We start from the raw sequence: 26,236 nt of genomic DNA on the forward strand, positions 1-26,236 counted from the left end.
CCTGCTGAAACATTTGCATGTTTTCTTTCAGCTTTTCTTCTTGCCGCACCGCATGTCCACCTACCTCATGCATACTGCATGAAAATCACCAATAGACTTTGAAAGCAAGCAACCCTAGTTTCACGACAGTTGTTGATTCCTGATATAGTGTGAATAAATCACTTATACGCCATATAATACTGACCTGTATCATGCTTGAAAGAAAGTGTGTGTGAGGCAAAGCAAGCATTAACATGCATTAGCAAAGAGTGCTAATGCCAACCAGACACGGCCCAAGTGCGCGCTTTTATTCTAACTGTTGCCATACAAACAAATAATTGAACATTAATACCACTTTTTTATGATGGGTCTGCTTATTTAGCTAAAAAGGGCAGCAAAGGTCATCTTCAAAGGGAGCAAGCCAAAGGAAACACAGCTAGCAGACTAGCTAACAAAAGCGTTGCTATTTACACACCTGCTGAACCACAATAAAAACTACTATTAGTGTACAGTAGCACACAAGCTGTCTCAAACCATGGAATTTGTGTCTCTGTCCATTTTTTGGAGGCCGATACAAAGCAGCCAGCTTGTTAGCTCGCCATTGGTGAGGTTCAATGATTGGTGGAATTAGGGTTGCCAACTCCCGGAAAAATAAATAAGGGACACCTTGTTGGCAGGGCCAACCGACCCGACTGTTACCTATTTTTACTTATTTTTGTTTTATAATAACAAGAGAGCAACGCTGTTGACGAGACTTTAAAAAGTAAAGCCGAGGTCACAAGCGTGTGACGTGCTGATTTTCGAATTTTGTCATGTCAAACAAACTCTATGGGCGCTTACGTTTTTTTTCAGGTTGCAAGACAAACTTACGCACTTCGTACGTCTTCGTGTGTCGTCCGTACGGCCAACATGTGTCTTTCATATGTTTTGCTGGTGTCAGGTTTGGGAGACATCAGACACGCTGGCAAGCTGTGTCGTCAACAGACTCCACATTTTACAGACTTGTACAGACTACACAAGCTTTGTTTCTCTTGGTAATAAGGGACAAAGTACATCCCTTGTTAACTCAATGCTGGACATGTACTGTTATTTGTCAATATGGGACAATTCCGTTATTCAAGGGACGGTTGGCCACCTTTGGTGGAACGTTTCCCTAAACTGCCACTTAAATTGGCAAGCTGTTTTGTGTCGTAGAAAACAATATAGACTACAGCGTGCTGTGTTTTTACGATACTTTTTCTTCTTTGAGGAGACAACAAAGCAAAGCAAATGAATCTTTCATGTGCTGATGTGTGCCTCTGCAACACACGAGCGACAAAGCATGAAGGCAATAATAGAAAATGCAAATGCTTGAGATAAAGACGGCAGACGAAGAGCACAAGTAATTAGAGAGGAAAGGGAAGCGAGACACTCGACTACTGGACATTCATGTTATCACTAACGCATGCCTGTGGGATGCTTCCTGCTGGCCTGATGTCTCCCCAAGTCAGGGGTGTCCAAAGTGTGCGCCCGGGGGTGAGTTCCCGCAACGACACACGTTGCACATTTTCCCGGGGACCATTACCTACTTTTGTAGCATCAACAAAGTGGACAAAGAGGAGAATAACAGGGAGGGTTGCAGGCAAATGTGTGACTTGAAGCTTTAAAACCTGCAATCTCTCCTGCACGGGGGCTCTAATCACGAGTGTTCTGCAGGGGGAAGAAGCCTTTCCCCTCTAGCAGCAAAAAGAGGCCAGGCTGCAATAAATAACTAATTGCAGAGTCGCTGGAATGTCATCTTTCCCGCTCTGAGAGCTGAGCGAGTGCTCCTCCACGCTGTGATTTGCAGCGGAGAAAAGCAGGTCAGCGAGCGCACGGTCGGCTAAGACGAGAAAAAGGCCCGTGAGGCTGAGGATGCCGTCCTGCTGCTGCGTTTGGCCCAGTTTGCAGGTCTTCCAGGCAAGCAGCAGCCAGCATGGTTCAAGTGTCCACTCCAGACACAAACAAAGACATGGGAGACGGCCAGACATTCATGGAATTCTTGGCAGGCTTTTCACCCACAAGAAGGAAAATGACATAGAGGGAAGCTCCTGTAGAACATCACTGCATACATGATAGTCGAAAGTCATCACACTGTAGAATTTTAAGCAGTTCCTTGCGTTTCGTTCATTAAAATGGTAGTTTTCATTGCTTCAGTTCACTTTCTCAGCTCCAAATCCATTGATGGTTTATAAACTTGGTCCTTTTTCTGTCTGGTTCTGTTTCGTCAATCCAACAAAACCAAAAACTCACTTGCTTCTGTTGCTAGTCACAAGAATGTAAACATGAAGAAGTGCAAACCATGCTAAGCGTGGCATACATTCTACACAATTTTTGGTAAGCAACTCCCTTATCCCATTGCACACTATCCATAGATACATCACCATTATGTCACGGGGTCCATTTGCTCATCGGATCGGTTAGGTTGGAGGCAAAAAGGTTCAGGGGTTGATTTGGTCTGGACCTGAGTTGACACCTGACGTTTCCAGCAGCTGTTGCTTTTCTCAGTGGTGTCCTAGCCATGAATTGATATATTGCTGGACTACTCTGTGAACAAAACTGTACAGCAGGGGGCAACTGGATTTGAACCAGGGACCTCTTGATCTGCAGTCAAACGCTCTGCCACTGAGCTATACCCCCATTCCTACCATGAAGAGCATATCCTCATGACGATTGGGTGAATTTAACCAACAGCAGATGATTTCTTGATGGGTTTTAGTCCACTTAAACAGAAACAAGTCACAGCACCCTCCCATACCTTGATGGAATCAAACCACAACCAACCTCTATGACCAGGAGACCTCGTGATCTACTGTTGCACCACAGACTCCCATACACAGAATCCTTCACAGTGTAACGGTACCAGACTGGCCCATTGATGGAGTCATGGCTTAAGAGCTAGATTGACTGTTTCTAACATGCACAGCGATTCTTGGTTATCGTCTTTGTGGTGTGTTCAACTTTTTGAGCTTGTAACGAGGCCACAAACGTTTTTCAAAGCAGAGTTTTTGGACTTCTGCAAAACAACTGCTGGCCTTTTTTGACGACAACAACCTCTGGTTCCATCCGCTTCCTCAGAGTTGCCTTTGAGTGTCCTCTACTTTTCATAAGCTTGTCACACATTTCCGCCACCGAGCCATAAAAACGTCCTTTTGGCATCCAGTGTTCCAGTGCAGCTGCTGAACACATGCTGGTGCACCAGGGTGGGATGCTGAACCACAGGACCTCCACAACACTCCCAACGACACCCACAGTGGTCTAAAAAAGCGGTCTGTGGGTGCTGGAAGCCCCTGAGCCAGATGAATCGCAGCGCTCAGGAGTCCCTCTAATTTGCCTTGCTTTTTTTTAAAGAGTAGCCACCAATTTGCAGAGGCCGCTGTAAACTCATGGCAGAGCCTGAAAAACATCCAGCAGCGGATGCTTGCATGAGAAAAACATCCCTGGCTAATATATGCAGCCACTTAGAGATGAAGGGCCATCTGGGAAGGTGTGTGTGTGTGTGTGTGTGTGCTACAACACTCTAAACGCAGATGTTGCCTTCAAAGCCACGCACTTAAGAGGCCACACGAATGACTTTCTCATTACTGCCCACGTTGGCACACAAGCGCCGCCGACTTGAAAGCGTCCAGTGGCATGACAAGGATAGCAACAACACGTACATGTATCTTTGTTAATAGTCAGACAACACTCAACAAGTGACTCTGTGGTGCAACAGTAGTGCATCTGATTCCAGATCAGAAGGATGTGTGTTCAAATCATGTCAGAGTCAAGCGATTTCCCTATTTTCTCTGTCGTGTGCAATTAGTAAAGAAATAGCCAATCACAAACCCGAGGAAAGGCAACGCTGGAGAAGACGGGAAATGGGGAATCAAATGTTCACACGAGGAAGAATGTTGACAAACTACAACCTCTACCACAACAAAAGTACTGAAGCATGAAATAATGTGAAGCTATCGTTATTTATTGGTTATAACACTTGTAGACGGGTGCACCGCTGAGGCCATTTTCACCCAACTACTTGATTTTCATTGGCCATGAGCATACTGTACAGTCCCTCGTTATATCGCAGTTCGAATATCGCTCCCTCACTATATCACGTTTTAAAAAAAAACAAATCGATAAATGATTGCTGTTGAATACTAGGACGGAGTATTAGAGCCAATGAAAAAAAATCTGAGATTTCGAGTAATATTAGGTGTTTTTTCGCCATACTTTTACGACTTTATTCTTGTAAATTTACGACTTTATTCTCAAAATCTACTGTGTAATATTCTCATACTTTTATGACTTTATTCTCATAAATGTATGACTTTTTTCTCAAAATCAATTTTTTTTTCACGTGTTAGTAAAGCAAAACAAAAAATGCATATTTAAGCTAATTGGACATATTCTTGGCCTAAATCATGTATTTTCAAGCATAAAAAATGGCTAAATGAAGTAACCAAATGAACTAAAATACAAATACAGTGGTGCCTTGGTTAACGTCATTAATCCTTTCCAGAAGGTCCGACTCAAACCAAAACAGACTCTAACCAATACAAATTTTCCCATAGACAATAATGTAAATCCAATTACAGTAGACGCCCCTACAACGTAAATAATCCGTTCCGAGAACCTTTATGTTATAGGGTTTTTGTGTTATACTAAGCGTAAAATACATGTAAATAGCCTAATCAATTCCAAGATCTTCCCAAACTCACCCCTTTGGCCCTTCAAAATATTCAAAGTCCACCAAATATGGTGGGAGAATATAAGAAGACGTTAGCATAAACATAGTAGAGTAACATTCCAATATAAAATAAGGTAATAAATAAGATTACTGTAAATGAATAAAACTGAAAAACAAAAACAATCCTACCGTTCACGAGATGTCTTGATCAGGAGCGCAAGTGGAGGCAGGAAGGAGGAGGAGGACTAGCCTGAGTCGAAACGCGACTCAAAGAGTCTAAGAGTCAGCTGAATTTTAAGCAGTTCCTTGCGTTTCGTTCATTAAAATGGTAGTTTTCATTGCTTCAGTTCACTTTCTCAGCTCCAAATCCATTGATGGTTTATAAACTTGGTCCTTTTTCTGTCTGGTTCTGTTTCGTCAATCCAACAAAACCAAAAACTCACTTGCTTCTGTTACATTCTACTTGTGAATGTAGTATCCTACATTGTCCACTGGGCGTTGCCAGAACAGGCAGTTATTGTAGATTTAAATGATCTCCGGGCTACTGTTGGGGCCATAACCCACGACAAGCTAAAACTTAACTCGGTACCTCAGGTCTAAGGTCTAGGTCTAAGGTCTAAGCACGAAGCACTAAGGTCCCCCAGGGAACACAAGCAGGAGTTTTATTTACGTCTTAAATGGTTTATTTACTCTTATTAAGTCTACTATATTGGGCCTATTGGGCCATGTGAGGCCTATGCTGATGTTGGTGACTGAAGTAGCGCTAGTTCCTATCTATGTTGCTATGTGAAATCAATGCGCCCCAGGGAAGAAGTTTGGGTAATGCGTAAAATGACCAAAATACCGTAAGTATTACATGTTGTCATGAATGCGCCTGTTACTGCATGGTCCCAGCATGTATATAAAACCATAAAACCTTAGTGGAGATTTATTAAACGGGCTTTATAGTCAAAATAGTTGTGTCCCATTACATGCACTCTTAGCTCCCTCATGCTAACTGTTTTTCTCTCTTTAGAACGCACAGAAAAGGGAAAGACGTGTGCTCATGTTTCACATAAGGATTGTGGATGATGGGCACAGTTCCAAAAGAAAGTGCACATTTCCTTGAAGATCCAACTGTGCAAAATGTACATTTTTGCCATTCTTCAAAAGGTCTTTTTGATCAAGAGTGTATTGAGGAATCAGGGCTTTTTCAGGCTTCTGATTGGACAAAATGCATGTAAACTTTTTTAAAACAACCAACTGAAACCAGAACACCAGGGGGCATCCAGATTTGAACCAGAGACCTCTTGAGCTGCAGCCAAATGTGCTACCACTGAGCTACACCCCCACCTCCTCAACACTCAGTGATTGTCGTATAGTATGAGCTAATGTGTGTTTTGAGCCTTGGCGCACGCGCCATCATCTTTCCAGGAGGTGGGAACGTCCCAAAATAGTTGTGACTCACAGTCATCGACTACTGCGGAACTTTACAGGAATTTCCACCTTCAGTTGCTCCTTCCTCTGTTTTGCCACACACAGGAAGTGAAAAACTAAAAGTAGATGAAAGAAGTCGAACTGCATCACAAGACTGCTCCACGTCTCCTTGTTTGGACTTATATAAACGTCCTTACATAAAAGCAGAATGTCAGTCAGGCTGCTGTCTTACATCACAGTGGACGTGGAAGAAGGCCAAAGAGGTCCTCCGTGGCCCTGCTGACCCGTCACGCTGGCTCCAAGTGGAACATGGAGCCTTTGGTGGTTAATTGTGATGATATGAAGCAACCTTATTTGTAATAAATAATAAATAATAAATAATAAATAGCCTTGAGACCAGGACCCGGGACTATTTTACCCTCCATGACCTGCTTTGAAGACACCAAGTTCATCTTCTCAGAGCAAACACATTTTACATTAGTAACATCCTGCACCTGCATTACTTGTACACATTTACTCTATTTCAGGGGTGTCCAAAGTGTCCTCGGCTACGAAGGGGTATTAGGGCCACATTGAAAACAAAAAAATCAGAGATTTCGGGAATGAAGTTGTAAATTTCTGAGAGAAAAAAAAAATCATAAAATTTAACAGAATAAAGTTATCAATTTACAAGAATAAAGTTGTAAAATTTATGAGAATAAAGTTGTAAATTTATGAGAATATATTCGTAAGTAATTTCGTAACTATACGGGAATATAGTCATTAATTTACGATTTTATTCTCGTAAATTTACGAGAAAAAAGTTGTACATTTGCAGGAAAAAAGTAGTACATTTCTGTGAATAAGGTCGTAAATTTACGAGAACAAAAACTCGTACATTTACTAGGAAAAGGTTGTAACATTAGGAAAATAAAAAATATATATACAGATGACTTTATTCTTGTAAATTTACGAGAAAAAAGTAGTAAATTCACAAGAAAAAAGACAGAAATTTACGAGAATAAATTTGTAGATTTATGAGATAAAAGGTCGCAACATTACGAGAATAAAGTCGTAAATTTACGAGATAAAAGGTCGCAACATTACGAGAATCCATCCATCCATCCATTTTCTATACTGCTTCTCCTCATTAGGGTCGCGGGGGCATGCTGCAGCCTATCCCAGCTGACTTCAGGCAACAGGCGGGGTACACCCTGGACTGGTGGCCAGCCAATGGCAGGGCACATATAGACAAACAACCATTCACACTCACATTCATACCTATGGACAATTTAGAGTCTCCAATTAACCTATCATGCATGTTTTTGGAATGTGGGAGGAAACCGGAGTACCCGGAGAAAACCCCCACACACACGGGGAGAACATGCAAACTCCACACAGAAATGCCCAAGGGAGAATCGACCCACGTCTTCCCGATCTCCAGACTGTTACTGTATTGGCCAACGTGCTAACCACTAGACCACCGTTTCGAGATAAAAGGTCGTAACATTACGAGAATAAAATCGTAAATTTACGAGAAAATAAGTTGTAAATTTACAAGAAAAAAAAGCTTAGATTAGATGGCTAGCCCTTCTCACTTCCGCCTTCCTTGCTCCGCCCCCTGCACATGCCCAAGGCCAAAGGTCACTTAAGTCCCCCCTTTTCATAGCTGTCTCAGGCAATAGATACAATTTTTTAAAAATTCCGGTAAATGTACCACTTTATTCTCGTAATAATACTGCCTGAGACAGATATTAAAAGGGGGGACTTATGTGACCTTTGGCTTGAGGCAAAGATAATATTGCATTTTTTCTCGTAAATTTAGGACTTTTTTTCTCTTACATTTACGATTTTATTCTTGTAAATTTACAACTTTATTCTTACAGTCTCCGATTATTTTTTGTCAATGTGGCTCTAATACTCGGTCGTACTTGGCACATTCTAAAAATACAATTCAACTAAAAAAAATACAGTCAAATAAAAAAAGGATCAGCAGTCATAGAAGAATAAGGAAAACATTCAGAGAGTAAAGTCATAATATTAAGAAAAAAAATAGAATACAGTTGAAAAATTAATGGACAAAAAGTTTTAATATGAGAAACAAAACAAAACAATTAGGTTGGGTAAAATTCGTAATAACAATAATTAAGTGAAAATATTCCGAGAATAAAGACCAACTATTACAAGACAAAATGCCCGAGAAGAAAGTTGAAAAATTTGTGAAAATCAAATAAACGCAGCAAATATGGAAAATCAAGCAAATAAGTGAGAGAGTAAGGAGAAAACATTTGTACTAATGATAGTAATAATAATCGTTTTTCTCTAAATATAAAAAAAAGGTCCAGGTTCTAGCGCTAGTCATAGTACCTCGAGAGTCGTAGCGAGCTGTGTGGGTACTTTGCGCCAGTGGAAAAGGGACATCGTTTAGCGACTTGAGAGCTAAGCTAACGTTAGCATGTGTGTTTATTCTGGTTATATTCCTAGCGGTGTATCCCCAAATGACCAATGAGTGACCAGGTACTAGCGCTAACAATAGTACCTCATAAGTACTTGATTAGAAGAGTCGTAGCGAGCTGTGGCGGACCGTGCATCAGTGGAAACGGGGCATCGTTTAGCGACATGAGTGCTAAGCTAACGTTAGCATGAAGCGGTGTGTACTGAAATGATACCACAATGAGTAATGAGCGAACAGATACTAGCGCTAGTAATACTACCTTGTAGTACTTGATTAGCTGAGAAACCACCCAATCAGCAGGCACCCCCTGCCCCCCAAGCCCCGCCCCCTCTGGGAGGAATGCGTTCCACCTAGGTCACCGCGGCGACCTCCTTTTGGCCAGCGAGGAATGTCTGGCCTGTTTTTCCAGCGCGCAACCCGATCCCGACCACACACGGAGGTGACCCCCGCCCCGCCTCCTCCTAACGCCAAGACTCCCACCCCCCACACCGCTGTCAATCAACAGCGAACAGGGTCCAGCTGATCTAACGCATGTGGAAGAAACGCTGTGCTTATGTAAGAAAGTCATAAACGTCAAACCTTGCCTGCAAACCTTTTACGATGGCCACAGTTTGACCCTGGAACAGATGAATTCTATTTCCATTGTTTTCAAAGGCAAAGAATGCCTTCTAAGGTCTACGTCTTACATGGATGTGTTTCTGTGTTTCTCCAGCTGCCTCCAGGGAGCGTGGACGCTCAGCGCGAAGCTAACAACATACCCGCGTGTCTCTGCGAGGTTTGCTGAGCGATATTTGGTGGGTCTTTGCTTGGATCAGCTCGGCAAAGAAAAAGACAAACATTCTTGACCTGGCGAGCAAACAGTCCCAAAGCTGCCGGTTCCTGGGAAGTTAGCAATGCACGAAAAGGGAAGTGAAATTACAACCAAGGCAAAAGTCACAACACGTTTGTGTATTGGAAGTATATTGGTTACCCTTGGCAACAATTCATGATCCTCATGCATCCCCTACAGGGTGTCCCTAACGTCTGGACACACTGGGCAAAATAAAACATAGCATTTTTATTATTATTATTTACATGTACAGTACAATATCTAATTTATATTTATGTTTTATATATTTATAAATATTATTTGATATTATTAGACATTATAGTCATATGATTTTCTATTTGGTATTATTTATCATTTTATTATTAGTTATCTTATCATAGTATTGTATTATTCATATGTGATATTTATATTATTGGTAAGTATGCACAACATATATTTTCTTTTAATCTTTTATATTATTTTATCACATAGCTACAGTGTATAACATATTTTTAACTTTGATTTTGTGTGTTTTTTAAATTATTTATATGTATTATTTATTTGTGATATTTATGTTATTTATACTATAATACAGTCCACTTAACATATAATACATTTTTTTGAATGTAATCAATTCATTTTGTACTAATTGTCACGTGCGGCTGACGCTGTCGGTAGCTTGACCCCCAGTATGCAGAGACGAGGCAATGGCTTGGAAAAAAGAAAGGTTCTTTTTACAGTGAAAAACGGGAAGGAACAAAAGGCGACAGACAAAAAAACTCTGTGGGAAGTAAATAGAACAGGTGGAACCCAGGTAAGTAATCGTGCAGGTGACAGCACTGACTTGGAGGCGACGCGTATGAAATGCAATGACCATGGCAATGAACCATGAGTACTGGCCGCAGCTGTGCGGCCACCAGGCGTGGAGCGGCTGTCCCATCGACTACACCGGAAGCACCGCTCGCCAAAATAATGGCGCAGGACAGGAAGTACTGACTCCTGTCCTGCGTAACGTGACACTAATTTCACAATATTGATGTGATATTTATATTTTTTATAATACAATGCAGTATAAAATAACAAACACTTAAAAAAAAGTAATCAATTCGTTTCAATATTTTTATTTTGTATCATTGCATGTACAGTGTGCCATATATTTGTATTTACATTTTAAGTATTTTTTTAAATAATTATTTAATAGTCATTATTTTTTTATTTGTGATATTAATAATATTTGTAACATACATTTGTATGAATAAATATTTAGTTTTCATTTAATGGATTAATTCTAATATTTTTATCCCTATTATTATATATACAATATATAATATCTTTTCAATTATATTATTGTGGGTATTTCAAAATAATAACTTAATCTTTATTTCTTATTTCTCTGATATTTATATTACTTATAACATAATACAGTATATATAAATTTACTCAATTCATTTTAATATTTGTATTATTACATGTACAGTATTTATATTTATTTATATTTTATATTTATTTATATTTGTATTTCCATTTTAAATATTTTTTAAAATAATTATTTAATAGTATTTATTATTTCTTTATGATATTTATAATTTATGTATGTATAAATAAATAATAGTCAATTAATTGCAAAAATTTTATTCCTATATATATGTGTGTATATATATATATATATATATATAAATGAAGGTATTTTAAAATAATTATTCAATAACACTTATTATTTATGCAATATTTGGATTTTAAGTATTTTTAAAATACATTATTTCATAATGTTTATTATTTATTTGTGTTTTTGACATTATTTATAACACAGTAGAATAGAAATAAATGTAATCAATAAGTTTTTGTATTTTTATTCCTATTATTATATATACAATGTATAATATCTTTTTATTGATATTGTAGGTATTTTAAAATAATAATCGAATGATATTTGTTATTATTTTTTAATACACTGCATGATAAATCAGTATTTTCTTCTTTTTAATATAATTGATTATTGATATTATTGTATACGTAGTGTATATCATATCTGCATTCATATTTAAGGTATTTTTCAAGAATTGTTTATCATTTATGTACAGTATGAATTGATACAAAGACAACTTTGTTCTGTAACGGATGTGTAACCGTTTGATGCATGACTGCAGTGCGTAACGTCATTGCATACGTGCTGTTTTTCAAATAACGATTTCAAAACTGTCACAGGCAGACGTCGACCCGACTCTCCTTTAAAGTTAAACGCCTCTTTCGCTTATTCACCGGCTCCGGCGGCTTTCGTGTGGACATTGTTTCACCTGCTAGCTGCTACATAGCGCTTAGCCGTTAGCGGTAGCAGGTGATGACGAGCGGCGCCAAAACACAAACACAATCAAAGTGTATGAACGCACACACACAGGCTCAGGAGAGTGGGTGGGGCTTTTAAATTAGCCTGAGCAGCTGTGTGTGTTTGTTTGTGTATACAGTGTGTATTTGTGCTCCTGTGTGTATCAGTGTGCTATACTGAATGTGTGGTGTGTTTTCATGCAATAATACCAATAGGAATTGTAAAATTAATACAGTACATATTCAAGTTTTATTTTCTGGGTACTCAATAATGTATTTAATACATTCAATTACATGTGTTTTTTTGGAAGAATTAACTAACTAAATATGAATTAAATCATTACTGTATACAGTATCATTAATATACTGTATTATATATTATATTCATATAATATTAACATGCACAAAGTTGTCAAAAATCATGAATAAAATATTTTTCAATAATAAACATAAAAATACAAAAAAATTGTTCTTGTGTGTTTCGGGTCTACACGTATTTTTTTTTTTGCATAAGCTTTGCATTTCTTTATTCTTTTTTTTAAATTCTAAATATTAAAAAGAGTTCTATTCAAATAATAATAAATCTAAAAATAGAAATGAATAAATTGTAATACAAAATATTTATATATTGTATGTTTAATGTCAACATGTAACATTTTTTTGCAAGGTTTGCATTTTGTTAATTTTCTTTTTTAATTCTCAAATTTCGAAAAAATTTTTTTAAATTCTATTCAAATAATAATAAATATACAAATACAAATAAATAAATAAAGTAATTATAAGAATAAAATATTACATGTTTTTATTCTAAAAATTAAAGAAAAATTATTTTTTGAACATGAAACGAGGATATACTGTACGTTAGAGAAGTCAGTGTACAGCTTGTACAGCAGTATATATTGACTATCCAGTGAAAATGAGTCAACATGCAGCCATTATTGTCTAAATAGCAAAAGTGAGCAGCAAGAACGGTGGTGGTGATAGCGTGCACGAGTGCTTCCAGCATTGGGGGAGCTGTGGTTCATTTTTGGGAAAGATGAATTCCAACATGTATTGTGACATTGAGAATTAGCGCACGGCCGCCCTCCCCTGGAAAACTGGGCTGTATGGCACTTTTCCAACACAAAACGATATAATTTTATACTTTAGAGTAGTCAGTGTACAGCTTGAATAGCGGTTTTCATGTCGTATCTGATGGAAATGAGTCATCACACACCAATTTTTGCCTCAATACCTGGCAACTCAAGCGAGCAGCAAGATAATTGGGTCGCGGTAGTGTGCACGAGTGCCGCCGGCACTGGGGGAGCTGCGGTTGGCTCACGGTGGCCCTCCCTTGAGAAACTGCAAGGCAGTTTTCCAACATGGAAGTCGGATATGCTTTAGGGAAGTCAGCATACAGCTCGTATTGCAGTATAGATTTACTATCCAGGGCACGAGTGCTGCCTGGACCGGGGCCCCCTTCGAGCTGGGTCAAAAACTGAAATGATTTTGTCATGAAGGAAGTTTGCAGTGGAAACGTCTTTGATGATGACAGCACACACACACACACACAGACAAACGACGTCGGCGATTGGGGTCAGATGCTGAGAAGCAGGGCGATGGAGGGAGGAGGCTGACAGCAGGAGGTCCAAATGTGGCTTGTGAAAATCAAACGCAGCCACAGCGCTCTCTTCCTTAGCCAGCGACGAGGTCTGGAATCTTTCTCTGACTTGCATTTGCGTCACACGTCGGATTCCACGGAGGACAGGAAGCAACAACAACAGCAGAAGCACCCACAGGGACGCAGGCGCTACACCAGAAGGTCCACAACGCGCCAGTGGGGGCCATCACGGGAGGGAAAACCAGGTTAAACCCTCTCTTGGACTTGCTGCAGCTTGCTGCTCAAATGAGGACAAAACACCTCCATTCAATTCACTGCAGAGTCTCCCGCACCGGAGTCTCTCATTAGCGCCGGGTCGAACAATATTAACAGCTGTGGCTGTAGGCAACCTCCTGGTGTAGATTTTTTAAAAAGCAAACTCCCATTGAAGGCAGCAGATATCTGCATGCGCTTTAAAATGTTGCAACAGTTGCTGTGAAAGCTGATGTGCGTACTCGGTTCAGAATTGTATTTATTTATCTTTAATCGCTTTTTTTATTTTCGTTTTTTTATTGTTATTATTATCACCACTGAGCGTCAACTTTAAAAACAAGTTTATGCAAATATATTTTTATACATTTTTTGGTAGATGACAGGTCAGAATTTTTGTAATGTAATTACTTATTAATTATGTATTCATTTACTTCTAATTCCTTTATTAATTTTTATTATTATTATACTTATTTTTAATTGAATTATATATGTATTATGCATTCATTTATTTTTTAAATTCCTTTATTATTATTATTATTATTATTATTATTATTGAGTGTCAACTTTTTAAAAAGGGTTATTTAAGTATTTTATACAATTTGTATTTATTATATTATAATATATATGTTAATATATGATAATATTCATGAACCATGTATTTTTTTCCAGGTCTTCATTTTTTAATGTTAATGATTGATTTATTACATATTCACTTATCGTAATGTCTTTATTTATTTTCATTAATTATGGCTATTATAATAAAATACTTTTCAAAAAGTATATTTTTATGCAATTTTTATTCAGTATATTCATGTTTTAAATTTTTTTATTATTTATTTCGTATTCATTTATCTTTAATACCTTTATTTCTTTTAATGTATTATTTATTATTATTGTTGTTATTATTATTATTATTGTTTATTATTTAGTTATGCTTATACAATTTTTATTCATAATATTCATGAGCCATGTATTTTTTGTCTTTGTTTTTAATTTTTTGTATTATTTATTTCATATTCATTTATCTTTAATACCTTTATTTCTTTTAATGTATTATTTATTATTATTGTTGTTATTATTATTATTATTATTATTGTTTATTATTTAGTTATGTTTATACAATTTTTACTTATAATATTCATGAGCCATGTATTTTTTTTTGTCATTGTCAGTTCTGTTTTTTTAAATTTAATTATTTATGTATTATTTTTATTTTATTTTATTATTGTTAATCTCTTAGTTTATTTTTTTCTATTTTGTCTTCTAATTATTTTATTTTTAATATATTATTTCTTTATTAATATTCATTGTTATTATTTCCATTTTTTAAAATTATTTTCAAAATTTTGAATATTTGTTAATTTATTATTTGTGTCATTTTTTTCCAACACAATAATAATAATAATAATAATAATAATAATAATAATAATAATAATAATAATAATAACAGTAATTATTATTATTATTATTATTATTATTATTATTATTATTATTATTGTTATTGTTATTGTTATTGTTATTGTTATTGTTACTGTTATTGTTATTGTTATTGTTATTATTATCATTTGTGGCGTTGATCAAACGCCGTGATGGTCTGATGCCGTCTGTCACAGAAAATGCAAGCAGTCCAATGAGTCACCAGAGTCTGCTTACGCAAAACAAGTCTTTTACATAAGCATCTTTTTTAGCTGACCTTCCACAGAAGGTCAGGATGTCACATGACCGGTGCCACCGACAAACCAGTGGAACATAAAAGGAGAGGGAGCACAAAAAAATGACAACAAACGACCGGTTGTTTCCTTCCTGGGGGATTATTCGGAGTCTCAGGTGTTTCGGCTGCCCCTCGCTACCTAATTGGTCAATTAGCATCACGCCCCGCCTCTTTATTGCTGCTTTGCTCACCACATCCCACCTTAGGGAATTGTTGGAGGTTTTCCTGTACGCACAAACATGAAATATGAGGATGGTTTACTCCTCTACTGCTTATTTATGCAAGCTAATGTGTCCAATTTCTTGCTCTAGTCCATGGAAATTTGTCATTGAAGGAAAATAAAAGAGGACTTTGGCTATGGTTGTCTTGTGTAATTACAGTAGTCTCATTAGAAAAGTGTTTGATGAAACAACAGGGAGCTTGTACGTCACTATTTTTCACGTCTCGGGGCCTGATGAGGCTTGCTTTTAAAAAAGACCTAACTGATGAGGCGTCTTTCCTGAAAGACTCACACGGGACTCGTGTGCAAAATTGATGGGCGCTTTCTGTCTTTCCTGACCGTCACTTCATCATCGTCATCATGCAACAACTTCATCATTTAAAAGTCATATTGTTCTTTAGCAAAATGGATTTATGCGACATGATGAAATCAATTCCTTCATTGGTCTGGGTTTCATTTTGGGAACATCACCGTCTCCTAACAAATGCAAAATGTGAAGCGTGTTCAGGACAGCTACGTTTTTATTTATTTGATATATCATATTGGTGTATACTTTTTTATTTGTATTTTAATTGATCATTTAATATATATTTATTGATTTGTCATATATTTATTTTGTAAGAGAGGTTGAGACATTCCGACGAGACATAGTCGGACTCACCTCGGCCCACAGTTTGGGTTCTGGATCCAAACTCCTCGAGAGGGGCTGGACCTCGTTCTACTCTGGAGTTGCTGCAGAGTAGAGGCGGCGAGCTGGTGTGGTGTTATTAATAGCCCCCCGGCTCGGTGAGTCTGTATTGGAGTCATCCCCAGTTAAAGAGAGTGTCACTTCCCGACGCTTTCGGGTTGGGGAAAGGGTCCTGACTGGCGTTGGTGTGTACGTGCCGAATGGCAGTTCATAGTACCCAGCCTTCTTGGAGTCCATCAGAAGGGTGCTGGAGAGCTCCCCAACTGGTGACTCTGTCGTTTTGCTGGGAGACTTCAACGCCCATGTGGGCAATGATTGGGAGGAACGGCCTCCCCGATTTGAACCCATGCGGTGTGACGTTGTTGGACTTCTGTGCGAACCACTGTCCATCACAAACACCATGATCGAACATAAGGATGTCCACAAGTGCACATGGCACCAGGACACCCTAGGCCACAGGTCTATGATCGACTTTGTAGTCGTATCATCAGACCTGCGTCCGCATGTTGAAGAGAGGGGCTGAGCTGTCAACTGATCACGACTTGGATTAGATGGCGGGGGAGGATGCCGGACCGACCCGGGAGACCCAAACGTGTAGTGAGGGTGTGCTGGGAACGTTTGGCAGAGTCTCCTGTTCATTGAGTCTTCAGCTCTCACCTCCGGCAGAGCTTCGCCTGCATCCCGGGGGAAGACGAGGATATTGAGTTCGAATAGGCTCTATTTCGTGCCTCCATTGCTGAGGCAGCCGATCGGAGCTGCGGCCGCAAGGGTCGGTGCCAGTCGTGGCGGCAAACCCCGAGCCCCATGGTGGACACCAGGGGTCAGGGCTGCCGTCAAGCTGAAGAAGGAGTCCCATCGAGCATGGATGGTTTGCGGGACTCCTGAAGCAGCAGACAGGTACCGGCAGGCCAAGCAGCACGTGGCTTCGGCAGTGGTCGAGGCAAAAACTCGGGTGTGGGAGGAGTTCAGTGAGGCAATGGTGCATGACTTTCGGTCGGCCTCGAAGAGGTTCTGGCAAACCGTCCAGCGCCTCAAAGGGGAAGCAGTGCCCTGCTGTTTACAGTGGGGACGGGGGCTTGCTGACCTCGACTGAGGATATAGTTGGGCGGTGGAAGGAATACTTTGAGGCCCTTCTCAATCCCACTGACATACCTTCCATGGAGGAAGCAGAGCCTGAAGACATGAACGCGGACAGTTCCATCACCGTGGCTGAGGTATCTGGGGTAGTCAAAACGCTCCCCAGTGGCAAAGCTCCGGGAGTGGATGAGTTTTGCCTTGAATTTCTCAAGGCTCTGGATGTTGAGGGACTGTTTTGGCTCACATGTCTCTTGGTGGTTCCCCTTTTCAAGAAGGGTGACCGGAGGGTGTGTTCCAACTATAGGGGGATCACACTCCTCAGCCTCCCTGGGAAAGTCTATTCCAGGGTACTGGAGAGAAGGGTACGATCGTTAGTCGACCTCAGCTACAGGAGGTGCAATTTGGTTTTTGTCCTGGTCGCGGAACACTGGACCAGCTCTACACCCTTGCAAGGGTCCTGGAGGGTACTTGGGAGTTTGCCCAACCGGTCTACATGTGCTTTGTGGACCTGGAAAAGGCATTCGACCGTGTCCCTCGCGGTGTCCTGTGGTGGGTGCTCCGGGAGTATGGCACGCTACTACGTGCCATTAAGTCCTTGTACAACCGGAGCAGGAGCCTGGTTCGCATTGCCAGCAGTAAGTCAAGCCTGTTTCCGGTGAACGTTGGCCTCCGCCAAGGCTGCCCTTTGTCACCGATTCTGTTCATAATTTTCATGGACAGAATTTCTAGGCGCAGCCAAGGTGTCGAGGGAGTCCAGTTCGGGGGCACTAGGATCTCGTCTCTGCTATTTGCAGACGATGTGGTCCTGATGGCCTCATCGGGCTGTGACCTGCAGCGTTTACTGGGACTTGATTCATGTCATTTTTTTATTTGTTTTTGTTGGTTTGGATTTTTTAAAATTGTATTTATTTATTAAACATTAATTTATTTGTAATCTATTTATTACTATTTATTACTATTACTATTTATTACTATTATTACTACTATTTATTACTATTTATTTGATCTATTTATTTGTAATCTGTTTATTTTAATGTATTTCCTTTTATTATTATTATTATTATTATCGAGTATCAACTTAAAAAAAAGTTATTTTTTTTATTGTACATGTTTTATTTACAAGATATTTATTTTTATTTACAGATGAAAGTTGAGATGAAGGACAAGCGGAGCATCGCCAGAAAATCATAGCACCAACCAACCATAGCACGGATGTGCACTACAACAGTATCATCATCTCAGTGCACCCAATGAAAACATCCAGAGGTCAGCATCATCATGAATAAAACACCGCACAAAGAAAAAAGATGATTTCATTTGAGCTTTTATTTGCCTAATGAGCAGCCTGAAGCGGGTTTATTTTCCAAGCGTAAATTGGAGCGCTTGTCGCCTCTTTATGCCAAGACGTGATAAGAAATCTTGTCATCCTTTTAGCTTTGATGAGAAACCACGGCAAGAAGAGCAAATAGATGAAAAAGTGTCGACGTTAACGTGTTTCACCGCACAGAAAAGAGCGTCATTTGACAAAACGTTTAAAAAAAAAATCATCACTGCCCTGCATTAATCCTGCATCATTTATTACAATGAAACACCATATTAAATCAAACAATAAAGAAATAACCAATTAAATTCAAACATGTAGGACCAACAATAATAATAATAATATAAAATAATAATAATAAATTAATGCATAATAAAGAAATAATTACATCAAAACCAAAAAAGCCAAATAAAAAATACATGAATCAATATTGTAAATTTTTAAAAATAAAAAATACTTAAATAAACAATTTTTAAAAATTACTCTCAATAATAATAATAAGACGAAGAAGACGAAGAAGAAGAAGAAGAAGAAGAAGAAGAAGAAGAATAGAAAACACATTAAAATAAACAGATTAAAAATAAATGATTAAATTAATAAATAACTCATTAAATTAAGAAAAACAGAACCCGCAAAGATAAATAAAAAATAAAAGGAATCAATATTGTAAATAAAATAAATTGTTAAAAAATAGTTAAAACACATTTTTTAAGTTATGTCAATAATAATAACAATAATAAGAATATAATAAGAATAGAAAACACTTCAAGTAAATGAATACATGATAAATAATTAATTCAATGAGACAAGTAAAAAATAAACAAATCAATATTGTCAATAAAAACATATTTAAAAAATATGTGAATAAACCATTTACAAAAAAATGTACTTAATAATAGTAATAATAATAATAATAATAATAATAATAAGAAGAAGAAGAATAGAAAACACATTAAAATAAACAGATTAAAAATAAATGATTAAATTAATAAATAACTGATTAAATAAAAAAATAGAACCCGCAAATATAAATAAAAAATAAAAGGAATCAATATTGTAAATAAAATAAATTATTAAAAAATAGTTAAAACACATTTTTTAAGTTATGTCAATAATAATAACAATAATAAGAATATAATAAGAATAGAAAACACTTCAAGTAAATGAATACATGATAAATAATTAATTCAATGAGACAAGTAAAAAATAAACAAATCAATATTGTCAATAAAAACATATTTAAAAAATATGTGAATAAACCATTTACAAAAAAATTTACTTTATAATAATAATATATAATAATAATAATAATATAATAATAATAATAATAATAATAGTAAGAAGAAGAAGAAGAAGAAGAAGAAGAATAAGATTAACAATAACAATAAGAATAAGAAAACTACTACTACTACTACTAGTACTAATAATAATAATAATAATAATAAGGATATTAGAAGTAGTAGTAGTAATAATAATAATAAAACTCTTTACAATAAATAAGGATATTAAAAATAATGAATACATAATGAATAACTAATTACATTTTGAAAATAGAACCAACAAAGTTAAATAAAAAAATAAATGACTCAATATTGCAAATACATTTTTTTTTATAAAAAAATACTTAAATCACGCTCAATAATAATAATAAGAGAAAAACATTAAAATAAATGAATACATAATAAATAAGGAATAAAATGTAAAAAAAATTAACCAACAAAGACAGATAAAAAAATAAATGAATCAATACTGGAAATAAAAAAATGTATAAAAAGTACTTAAATAAACCATTTTTTAAAATGATGCTCAATGATGACAAAAATAATAATAAATTCTAAATACAAAATAAAAAGGTTTCTATTTCTTCCATAACCTAATAATAAGAATTAAAGATGATATTTAGACAGTGAGTCAAGCTTTAATAGGATTAATCCCCTCCCATCACATTATTGGGTTAATCAGCTTAAAGGGAGGCGTTCCCTCCCTAAACGGGTCGCAAAGTCACTAAACCAAATTTACTGCCCTGGGAGGGGGCACGGGCAGCATGGAATACGAGGTGTCACTCGCGCAGACCGTTGTTGAATTCCACGTCCGTCGTTTGCTTCAACTTTCAGCGCTACGAAAACGGAACTGCTGCGTGCATCGGCCAGCAGAGGGCGCACTTCATTCAGGCCCGCCTCAATTTAAAAACGGATAACTCTGTAATAGATCGTAGCGCAGGTGGAGGGGAGCAAACTCCCCCTTTTTGCAAGCATTGCAAAGTTAGCTTGCTTGCACAAGACACAACTCTCAACACGCACGCACACGCGCAGTATGTGACATTGTCAACCGGCTAATTCCATCCTCGTGTTTATGTTCATACAGTACTTCCTTGTTAGCACACAATCAGCTTGACGCCCTTACGTAACATCTCAGGGTCACACACACACACACACACACACACACACACACACACACACACGCACGCACGCACGCACACACAGTCTAATGAGGTGAACCGAGATTATTGTAGCATTTTTTTTTTTAGTGGAACAGCTGAAATGTCCCCAAGTCAAAAGGGTGGAATGTGAAAAGGAAGTGCGGCACGAACACAAAAAGACAGGGGAGATGACGTCATCGTCTCATATGCATATTTGGCAATGACTCCTGCTTTTTTATGGATGCCGTGGGAGACACGAAGTAAGGCAAAAAAACCGTGAAAATCCAATCAAATGTTTGTAAGTATGTGCAGTACATAGTTCAAGGACGTTTCTTGTATTTATTTTTTATTTTATTCATAATATTTCTTCATGTGTTTTTCTTTGTACAAACGCTTTTTGTTTCAGAATCTTAAAAATGTATTAATTAATTTATGAATATATAGATTTTTTTATTCATTTATCTTCAATGTCTTATTTTTTTATTTTATATTTACAATTATATTGTTATTATCATTGAGAGTAATTTTTGAAAAGTATTTTTGTACTTTTTTATTTACAATATAGATTTTTTTTTAATTTGTCTTTGTTGGTTCAGAATTTTGTATTTAATTCATTATTTATTATGTATTAATTTATTTTAATATTTGGATACATTTTAATGTATTATTATTATTATTTCCATAATAATAATTATTATTACTATTAATATTGAGCATTAACTTTTAAAAATGATTTCAGAATCTCTTTAAATATTTTTTTTTTATTTACAATATTGATCCATGTCTTTTTTATTGGATTTTTTGGGTTTTAGATTTTAGATTTTATTATTTATTTATTATACATTCATTTATTTTTAATCTCTTTATTTATTTTAAATTATTTTCTATTATTATTGTTATAAGTTTAAACTTTAGTTGAAGGACATATTTTTATACATTTTTATTTATAATATTCTTTCATATATTTTTAAAAATATATGTCTTTTGTCGGTTATTATTATTATTATTATTAGTAGTAGTAGTAGTAGTAGTATTGACTGTTAACTTTAAAAAACAGTTTAAAAAACGGTTTTAATTATTATTGAGCATGAACTTAAAAAATGATGTAATTAAGAATTAAAAAAAGACATTTTATTGACAATATTGGAAAAAAAATAAAGTATTTTTATAGGCAATATTGATGACTGTATTATTATTTATTTATTTTTTTATTATTACGTTTATAAACATATTTGTTCCACTTTTCTTGCTTTTTTACTCCCTTTTTTGCAAATGAGACCATCAAATGAGACATCAAACCTTTTGTTTCCAGCTGAGGCGGGAGAATCGCCTCCAAATGTGAGAAACAAATGAGACAAAACATCTTTGTCGCGAAGTTTACGCCGGACATGACTTCATAACACCAGAAGACAGCGAGATGGTGTTTTTGCGGCGCCAAAGGTGCCAAAGTAGCACAAACAGGGTTTATGTAAGCGGCCTTATGCAAGCAGCCAGTTCATATGGTTCACATAGCGATCATAGCGTTCTCTGCACGCCTCGTGTCACGCAGCCTCACTTTCAGCACAACATGCACCAATTTTCATTCGCTTCCTTCTTAACGTCTTGTGGTGACCAAAAACAGGCCAGTATGTTCTTCCTTGCGACCTCAGCGCTTCTTCATCACCGAGGCAGAAAGAATCATTCACTTTTTCCCCTTTATGTGTCCCAAAAGGTAGCAAGTTGATTACAAACTCAACAGAAGGTCAATGAGTCATGTCAATATTTGAGATAGAAACGCTCAGCAGCGTCTAAACGCTGCACCCGTCTGTCCATTTTCTACACCGCTTGTCCCCATTAAACGTCTAAACACAGAAATGATCGCCATAAAACACATGCAACGGAAAATGCCGCAAAAGAAAAACACAGCGATCGCAAAAAAGCTGCAGGATCACAAAACAAATGCAAAAGACACGCACACAAACCCCCCAAAACAACCGCATGAGAGAAATGCTGCAAGTTCACTAAGTTGAGTGGCTTCAAGTCACCATCAAGAAGAACAGAAACAAGAAGAGAGAGGAAAAAAGAAGAGAGAAAAAGGAAAAAGAAGCAAAAGAAGAAGGAAGAAGGAAGAAAAAAGGAGCAAGAGGGAAAAGAAAGAAAAAGAAGAGAGAAGAAGCAGAAAGAATAATGGAAAAAACTAAAAAATAAAGAAAACAAAAAAGAAAAGAACATAACTTAAAAGAACAAAAAAGAAAGGAAATAGAAGTGGAGAAAAAGAAAACATATGAACAAAAAGAAGAAGCAAGAAGAGAAAGAAAAGAGAAGAAAAGAAAGAACATAAAAACGAAAGAGGAAAAAAACAAACGCTTAAAGAAAGAAGAAAACAGAGGAAAAAAGAAAGAAGAGAAAGAAAACAGAAGTAGAGGAAAGGAAAGAAGAAAACATACAAGACAAAGAAGAAAGAAAAGAAGAAAAACAGAAGAAGAAAAAAGTGAACATAGAAGAAGAACAAAGAAAGAAGGAAAAAGAAAAAAAAAGAAGAGACAAGGAAAGAAGAAAATGGAGTAGAAGGAAAAGATAGAAGAGAAAGAAAACAGCAGAAGAGAAAAGCAAAGAAGAAAACTGCAAAGAAAGGAACAAACAAGAAGAAAGAAGAGAAAGAAAACAGAAGAATTGAAAAGAAAGAAGAAAACGTAAAAGAAGAAGAAAGAGAAAAAGAAGAAGAGGAAGAAAAGGAGGAAGAAAAGGAAGAAAGAGGATAAAGAAAACATAAGAATAGAAAAAAGAAGATAAAGTAGAAGAAAAAAGAAAGAAGAGCAAGAAACAGAAGGAAAAAAGAAAACGTAGAAGAAGAAAGAAGAAAAACGAGAAGGAGCAAAAGAAAGAAGCAGAAGAAGAAGAAGACGGAGAGGAGGAGGAAGAAGAAGAGAGAAAAAGAGAACGATGACAAAGTAGGAAGAAGATGAGAAAGAGAAAGGAAAGAAAAAGAAGAGAAGGAAGCAGAAAGAAAACAAAAAAGATGAGAAAGGGGATGGAATGGAACATAAAGAAGAAGGAAAAGAGGAGAAAGAAGATGCAGATAGAAGAAGAGATTGGGACAGCACTCAACCGTCACCACTCACACACTCAGGAAGCACGTCCACAGTGTACACACATTGAGTCCACTCATTCAAGTGCACTCATGCAAGCACAGTATGTTCCATTTCATTGAATACTCGGGAATGTTGACCTCTACCACCGATTACTAAACTGCTCAGCCGTTCCTTAGTTTTTATTTTCCATCAAGTGACGTCCAGCCATCACCCTCACACAAACACACACTGCAGATTGAGATGATGCGGTGGATTATCAGGCCTCTACTGTACTGCTCATGGATTACAGATGTGTGTGTGTGTGTGTGTGTGTGTGTGTGTGTGTGTGTGTGTGCTGACTGATGATGTAACCTCCACCCGCTCTAATTCCACGCAATGACAGTACGACCACAACACAGGGGTGTTCTTATTCACATTTTTTTTGTCAACAAGAAGCAGTGAAGAAGAATATAAACAGGAAGTTACGTGAAGCAAGCCACTTGCGGGCAGTTTGACACTATTAACGTCGCTTTGCTTCTTTTTACACTTAAAAATTGTTCAACTGTGACTTCAAACATTGCCTGTACACTGAATAAAGCTTTCACATGGCCACAGTTTGACCCTGGAGCAGTTTATTGACCTTTCCCATCCATTGTCTGCTGGGTCAAATGGCAAAAAAGTGCATCAGGACACCCAAAAAAGAGCTAAATCAGGTGTTCGAATGCCTCAAAAGTGTCACCGATACCACAAAAAAGTCAGCATGAGCCGTCAGGCGTCAGCCTCCTGTGGCTGCCATTGAGACGTCAGCATCAGGACCACTCGCAGAGCTCGAAAGGTGGCTTACCTCGCGCACAGGAAGTGTACAGCCCAGGATTTCCGCCAGGAACTTTGCCATCATCACAGAGGAGGAGGAAGAAGGTGTCTGAAGGTGAGGAGAATGATGGATGAAGAGCAACTCTCAGATCCGCCGCGCTGCTTCAGCGGATTAGCAGAGGGCGTGGTCACAAGGCTGTGGGCGGGGCCGCCTGCTGGCAACTGCAGGTGAACGGCAGTCAGAGTAACACACGTTGAAAAGTACGTTAATATAACACTTTTTTAAAGTATATTAGTTTAAAATATGTATCTTGTTAATGGCACAATTTGCGGATTGGAGCTGATTAGAGGGTGTAACTAATGAGTGGTCTGTGAGTATAATAGGAGATCAAAAACATTGATATCCTCTTCAAAATCAAATTTCTAGACTAAAAAAATATGTTTTTTTTAACATATGTATTTATTTATAATATATTAAATGATTTATATATTTGTTTGATCTATATATTTTTTGTTGTACGCTATGTGCTAACACTGTGATGTGCATCCAGGGCCACTAGATGGCAGTTGAAGAGTTGAAAATAGTCCGCCGTTCTTCTGTACGACTGTTCAACAAAGCACCGCCCCCACCCTCGGGTTTGCCGGGTTGTGACTGCGTGTGGCATCCTCGTCTGAGCCCGTCTTAGCCCACTCTAGCCGCCATTTCACCGTCTGAGCCCCGCCATCCGGATGATGGAGGATTTCCCTCCCATTCACCTTTGACCTCCAGGCTGCTTCTTAACCAGGACTGACAGGAGTCATCCAAAAACGCCGGCGTCGCCATCTCGCCTGTCAGGAGTGATGACTCCTCGACAAGATGCTCTTGCACCAAGGAAATACTTATTTTTTAAATTCTATTTTTACTCGTAAAATACAGCATCATTTATTTACAGCAAATAGCTATCTGGCTGAGAAGCACATATGATTTTTTGACTTTTTGTTTAGTTTGTGCATAAAAACAGAGAAACGACTTCACTAAACTAATGTCGTAGTAATGTCGCCCTCTAGCGGCAGAAGAGTGAACCACACCTCGTTTAGCTTAAGGGCAGTTTGTGATAAAAATACAAATTATTGCCTCAAAAGTTCCGATTTGTTACTTTGTTAACTTTAAAAATACACAACCTTTTAAAAGGGAGCAGTAATTAGAAAAGGTGTCTGGGTCAGTTTGAATGTGTCAGCACGGGTTACAAATGTGTCACATTCAGGCTGTGTCGGTGTCGTTTACGACTGAACTTGAATGAACTTCAGTCAATTGTGAGAAAGAGAAACACGGACGGTGAAAATGATCCATGAAGACTCTCAAAAGTAGGGCTCTTCACTTGGAAGTTGCCTGAAGAAATAAAATATCTTCAATTTTAAGAAGATCAGAATGTGTAAAATGATGCAGTGTCCCCTCGTTT

At 37.3% G+C, this 26,236-nt stretch overlaps 1 protein-coding gene and 1 non-coding gene across 2 annotated transcripts in view; both read right to left on the reverse strand.

Annotated features, from left to right (window-relative positions):
* Window positions 1-24,970, reverse strand: part of rasgef1ba (RasGEF domain family, member 1Ba) — a 64,300-nt gene extending 39,330 nt beyond the window's left edge. Inside the window, exon 1 of the mRNA XM_054772749.1 lies at window positions 24,829-24,970. Within this exon, the coding sequence (XP_054628724.1) occupies window positions 24,829-24,882 (54 nt within the window). The 5' untranslated portion in view covers window positions 24,883-24,970. The remainder of the gene's footprint in view (window positions 1-24,828) is intronic.
* trnac-gca (transfer RNA cysteine (anticodon GCA)) lies at window positions 2,566-2,637 on the reverse strand. The gene has a single exon. It is a non-coding gene; the product is annotated as a tRNA-Cys (tRNA).
* Window positions 24,971-26,236: the final 1,266 nt, after the last annotated feature.

This window comes from Dunckerocampus dactyliophorus, chromosome 4 (assembly GCF_027744805.1).
Source record: "Dunckerocampus dactyliophorus isolate RoL2022-P2 chromosome 4, RoL_Ddac_1.1, whole genome shotgun sequence".
Taxonomy (NCBI): Eukaryota; Metazoa; Chordata; class Actinopteri; order Syngnathiformes; family Syngnathidae; genus Dunckerocampus; species Dunckerocampus dactyliophorus.